The sequence below is a fragment of the Octodon degus genome, unplaced genomic scaffold, assembly GCF_000260255.1.
Source record: "Octodon degus isolate 3935 unplaced genomic scaffold, OctDeg1.0 scaffold00254, whole genome shotgun sequence".
Lineage (NCBI taxonomy): Eukaryota > Metazoa > Chordata > Mammalia > Rodentia > Octodontidae > Octodon > Octodon degus.
The window spans coordinates 2,584,625-2,590,338 of NW_004524830.1; the positions used below are offsets into that span (position 1 = coordinate 2,584,625).

The 5,714-nt window shown below is 54.4% G+C and overlaps 1 protein-coding gene across 1 annotated transcript in view; it reads left to right on the top strand.

Annotated features, from left to right (window-relative positions):
• Nucleotides 1–5,112: 5,112 nt before the first annotated feature.
• Ccdc174 (coiled-coil domain containing 174) overlaps nt 5,113–5,714 on the top strand; it is a 33,533-nt gene continuing 32,931 nt past the window's right edge. Inside the window, 1 exon segment of the mRNA XM_012512656.2 lies at nt 5,113–5,144. Coding sequence (XP_012368110.1) covers nt 5,113–5,144 — 32 coding nt within the window.

A 5,714-nucleotide genomic window follows, 5' to 3' on the forward strand; every position in this document is an offset into this window, starting at 1 on the left:
GCTCAAAGTAAGAGTCAAAGTACCACAGTCATCCTCAGTGACAAGGTCCCAAACTCCTTCAATGATGAGAACTGAACTCCTGTCAGGAAAGCCAATGTGACAAGCTTCTCCAAGAGACTAAGCAGTACACCATCTTCCCCTCCAGAGTCAGCAATCAATGCTCCAAGTGAGGTCCAGAGTTCCCCCAAAGTGAACTGTAGCCACTCTCAGCAACAGTAAGGTCCTGCTTCAATGATGAGAACAGCCAAGTTCATCAGGAAAGCCAGCATGACAAGCTCCTCCAAGAGAACCAGCAGCTCCTAACAGCTTCCTACAGCCTCCCAACAGCTTCTGTTCTCCAGTTCTGCCTCTTGTGCCACTGGCCACAATCCTCAGGTGGGCCTCCCACACCCCGCACCACACTGGCACAGTTGTCAACCCACCACAGCCAGTAACTGGGAGGCAAGTCTGACCTATGGTTGGCAACGTCAGTATGAAGAAAGGTCATCAGCTGAGGCTCTGCTCAGGCCCATTCCACATGGGCTCAGTTATATGGCCCTTGGGTCGTGGGGAAGCTCCCTCTGGGACAGGTGACCAAAGCCAGTCCAAGGACCTATGAAGCTTGTCTGAGGCGGCACCGCCAGCAGTGTCACTGCAGGGGCTCACCTGACACCCGGCCTCTCCCGCCCAGATGGCATGAAGTGTGGCACACAGGGCTTTCTGATAATTTCTGAAAGGCTCTAAGTTTAAGGGGTGGGCAGGAAGGACCTGCTTATCTTTGGGATTTGGGAAAACCACCTGCATCCCTTTGAATTTCCTCAGGGGCCTGGCTGGGGGACAGAGAGGGGAAATGAGGGTGTTCAGGACCCACCAGGCCACAGTAACTTGGGAAAGCTGGGGAGGGAGAGTTTGGTTGTCCTACCGGAGGGCCCAGGGAAATGGCCTGGTTCTGCCCTGACTGTAAACTTAGCCATGGGCAGTAAGTCTGGCTGCACGCGAGAGGTCCTAGACACTGCCAGGAGGTGGCTGTACAGCGGCCAAGGGCGTGTGGGCTGTGGGAGCCACTTTCTCCCATGCCAAGTACCAGCCTCTGTGGAGAAAAAGGATGGGCTGTTGGGAACCAGGCAGCCCAGGCTCGCTGCAGGGCATTCAGGCGACTCTCCCCTTGTGTCCCATCAAGGCCAGCCTATGCAGGCTGTCTGCTCTGCTGTTCCGGGCACACTTTTGCCATGGTCCTTGGTTTTATCAGTGTTGCATGAAGATGCCTATAAAGAAGAAAGGGAACTGAAACTGGAGTGCCTGCGGCCAGGAGATGACACAGGCCAATAGTTTTCATTGCTTCTAGAAAATCAGGGTGAAATGCTCCGGATGCACAAAGGGAGACACAGCCATGCCACACACACACGTCCCCACCCCATGGCTTCTCAATCCCAGCCGTCTTTCCCCGAGCCCCAGCCCTCAACCCTGAAAGACCCAGAGCAGAAGGCCAGGTCAGGCTCCACTCTGCTCCTTACCACTTGTACCTCAGGCACCTTGTTGTCGTGAGCCTCAGTTTCCTTACCTCTAAAATGGGGGCTGTGCCAATACCAACCTCTGGCAGAAAATAAAGCAGCTGTAAACTGATCAAAAATAAACTAGGCAGATGGTGCTTTTTCTTTCGGCAGAATGTTTCAGTGGGTTTCTTGATGAACTAAGACCGCTCTGTCTTTTCCTCTTTCCCAGGTGATGCTCTTTACTTGGGGAGTATCCATGATAACCAAGGACTCCAGGCTGGTAGCGTAGCTCAGTGGCAGAGTACATGCTTGGCATGAGAGAGCCCCGAGGTTCACCCCCAATTCTGCCAAAAAATTAAAAAGTCTCAGTGAGAGTGGGCAGAGGCCAGACGCCCCGTGCCATGCTGGTCAGCACCAGAGGGAGGGTTCTCAATTCCTGCCATCCAGAAGGGATGGTGGGTCTTGCTAAGTGTGAGTCTACCCACAGGGATATCAACTCATGACCTCACTGAAGTGGCTTCCTGCCCAGGAGAAAGGTCTGTGTGGGACTGGCATCATGGGGTTCTATCCTCAACACATCTTTATTTCTGTCATTTTTATCCTGTTACAGTAAAATCTAAATAGAAGTTTATTTTCTCCCAGTTGCTGGGACAAAAGGGCAAAGAGACCTTATGCTCTAATTCACTCACTAAGAACAACTTTACAAGAGATGTGTTGGTTAGCTACTTCTGTGTAACAAATGCAACAATGTCAATGGGGAAAAATCACACACACACACACACACACACACACGTAGCACACACACACACACACACACACACACACACACACACACTGACTATTGATGAGAGATGAGACCAGGGCTATAGGTTGGATGGACAGTTCTGCTGCCATGAGTCTGAGGTCACCTGTGGGTAGGGCAGGCAGCTCTGCAACTTCAGATCTCGGTTCTCTCCCCTGTTGGAGGTCAGCTGGTTGCAAACTGGCCTAGGGCATGATCTGCATTCCTAGGCTCACTCCTCCAGCTGTGGGACCCAGTTTGTTCTTATGGGACACGCCACCTCGTGTACCCAGCTCACTGCCTCTACCTGGCAGAAGCTGGGCTCATTTTGCCTCTGGGCAGAAGGGAGAACCAGGAGGAAGAGGAAAAGAGGACCAGGACCAGGGCAGGGGAAGCCTTGTGCGCTCCCTGTCACCTACACCAGGGGCTGGGAGGACTTGCAGGCACCACCGTTGTGAGTGCCCAAGCTGAGGCCCTGGACTTCATAGATCTAAGATGGCTCCACACATCGGCTCAAAACGGTGCCACATTTTATCTGCCATGCATGAGGTTTCTGTATGCAAGAGAAGAAAAGATGGCTCCCTATTAATTAGGACACTGTGAACACAGCAGGCTGGGAACAAGGACAAGGAGAAACCTCCTGGGACCCAGGCCTGGCTGCCACAGCCCACCCCCATTCCTGTGTCCTAGAGACGCAGTCACCTTGTTCCCTCCATGCACGGAATGCAAGTGACCTGCAGCCAGGGGCATGCAGGCGAGGACAGCCACAGCCACCTCCCAGGGCTCAGGGGAAGAATAAGAAGAAGGTCTTTCAGACTGTCACCCTCCTCTTGGTGGCTCAGTGGGCTTGGGTGGCTGCTGCACAGAATGGGGAAAGTGGTTTATGAGCAGCAGGATATCTCTTGGGTTCCTGGAGGCTCAGTGTTCACTGAGAGCTGCTTCCGGCTTCCAAATGGTGCCTTTGCGCTGTGTCCTTCTGTAGCAGATGGGACAGGGTGCTAGGGTCCCCTAAAAGAGTGCCGGCCCTTTCCTGAGGCCGTACTCTCCCCTAAGTGCCTGCCCTCTGACATCTCACCCCGAGGGGGAGGTGCACCATCTGCACTTGAAGGAGACACAACAGCCTTGGGTTCAGTTTGGACAGGCTTCACTCTGAGTGGCTGTGCGGAGAAAGTCAGTCTGCCATCACGCACGCTAACAAGGCCCCCAGTGCCTGAGAGTCTGGTTTTGCTTCCTCATCCCCAAATCCCCGGGAAGATATTTCCTCATCAGAGCAGCAGCAAACAGCAACACCCTGCATGCATTCATACCCACAAGCCTCGGGTGCAATCGCAGCTCATACACACAGCCTCATGGGTCCTCCCCTGCACAACTGACCCTGCCCCAAAGGGGATGTCCTGCCCCCATCCCTGGCTGCTATGTGCGGTATGGGCTAGTTAATTCTACAGCTGGCAGCTGGGAAAACTGCCACGTTGGTGTGGGTGGCATGGCCCTGTCATGCACCGTGCTGCCCACACTGGGCCCCAACCTGCAGGAGCAAACACAAGCAGAAAGCAGTGGATGTGTATGCCTGGGGGCTTCGGTGTGCATCCTCACAGAGGCGCATGGCCCAGAACAGGTCCTGGGGCTTTTAGTTTGTTTGAAGAGCTGGGAACTTGCCAGGCTGCCCAGACTAGAGCAAAGCAGCAATTCCCAGGCAGTGTCCTAGGACCCTATATCCCCAAACTCCTGGGTTCTAGCCACCCTCCTGCCTCAGCCTCCAGAGTAGCCAGCACACCCATGGCTCCCAGCAGACATTGTCTCTTAAAACAGCTAAGGAAGATGTTAGAATTTATTACACCAAGAGAAAGATAGGAAAGAAAAAAAAAAAAAAAGGTGAGCTGTAGAGTCAGGGATACCTGGTTTCAGGCTCTGGCTGTCCTTAACACACTCTGTGACCATGGATCAGCCACTCAGCCTCTCTGGGCCTCCTTGTTTGGAAACAGAGCTCTAGGAGGGTGAGATAGAACCTTGTAGTAGTGAGGTGAGGCTGTGGGAGCCAGGAAGCAGAGGCACCGGCACAGGCAAAAGAGGCAGACGGAGACATGGGCAGGTCCTCTTACAGCTGGTATCTAGTCTTCAGAGCCTCAGGCCCTCACCTCGGGCTGTCTACAATGTGGTTGGCTCCTGGGGCTGCAGCTGACTTTCTCTTAGGGGCTGAGGTTTGGTTGGAGGAAGCAGCCACTGGAGTGTGACCCAGAAGAGTTTATCTCCCTCCTGCTTCTCCCTTGACTTCTGCTCCTGTCCACCCTGCCACAGCAGCTTCTCCCTCATGTCCCTGCACCATGTAGCCCTTGCCTTGGAGCTGGCAGACCCCAGACTGAAACGTCTACAAGCTGAGCCCAAATAAACCTCTCCTCCTTTGAGCTGCAGAGGTCAGACACTAAGCCTCAGGGACTGGAAAGTGACCAGGAGAGGTCCCACCATTCCCTTCAAGGACAGCCCCGGTAACCTGCTTCTTCTGGCTGGACCCACTTCCCCTTGTCTGCACCAGCACCCAGAAGCCAGAGGCTAGAAGCCAGGAGGGGATTAATGCACTGAGAACTACACAGTCCAGACCCTTCCCAGCCCCTGCCTCGGACACAGCTGCCCTGGGGGCCAAGTCTTCAACATGCCAGGTTTCAGGGGGATGTGTGGAGCTCGACCCTAACATCCCCAAACAAAAATGGGATCTCACTAAAGAGTGGGGGACACTGGAGCTGACCACAGCCATCAAGTCCACTTGAACCTGTGGGGTAGCCCTGGGACTCTACCCTATGCCATTTCTGGAGCTCACTGGGGATCAGTGTCCTACCCTGCCCTCCACTATCCTCCAGGTCCGCCATGGCAGATGGCATTGGTGCCCAACCTGGATGGTGATTCTCAGCTCCTGGGCAGGGATGCCAGCAGCTTGGGGCATGACCTTGAGTTCCAGTGGAAGTAGAAGGGGTGAGTGGCACACACATTGCATGCAGCCTGGTCTGCAAATGTTCTGTGTGGAGCACACACCCTCTCCTGGGCTCCGAGCTGGGGACAAGACTGCTTTGGCCAAATAACGCAGAGGTCTGCTTGCCCTTCTGATTCTTAAATCACAGCCTCAAAGTCCTCTCCTTGAGACCCCATTCCCAGGTCTACACCAGGTCCCCCAAACCTTGGACTCCTCCACAGCAGTGAAATAGGCCGAGGAGCCCCCTGAGTGTCCTCAGCTGCTATGGGGACCCCATGGCACAGGAGCCCCTGTTTATGGGGTGCACACTGAATACGTGAACTCACAGGCGAGCAAGGCAAAGAGGGAGAACAGCTGCATCCCCATGTGCTGCTGTTCTGAGAATGAAATCTCAGGAGGGAGACCAGACCTGGCTGCAGAGCACAGAACCTCGGGCTTCCTTCCTCTTCCCTGTTTCTCCCTTTCAGTTCCCGAGCTTGCTCTTGTGAGCAGCACCGTC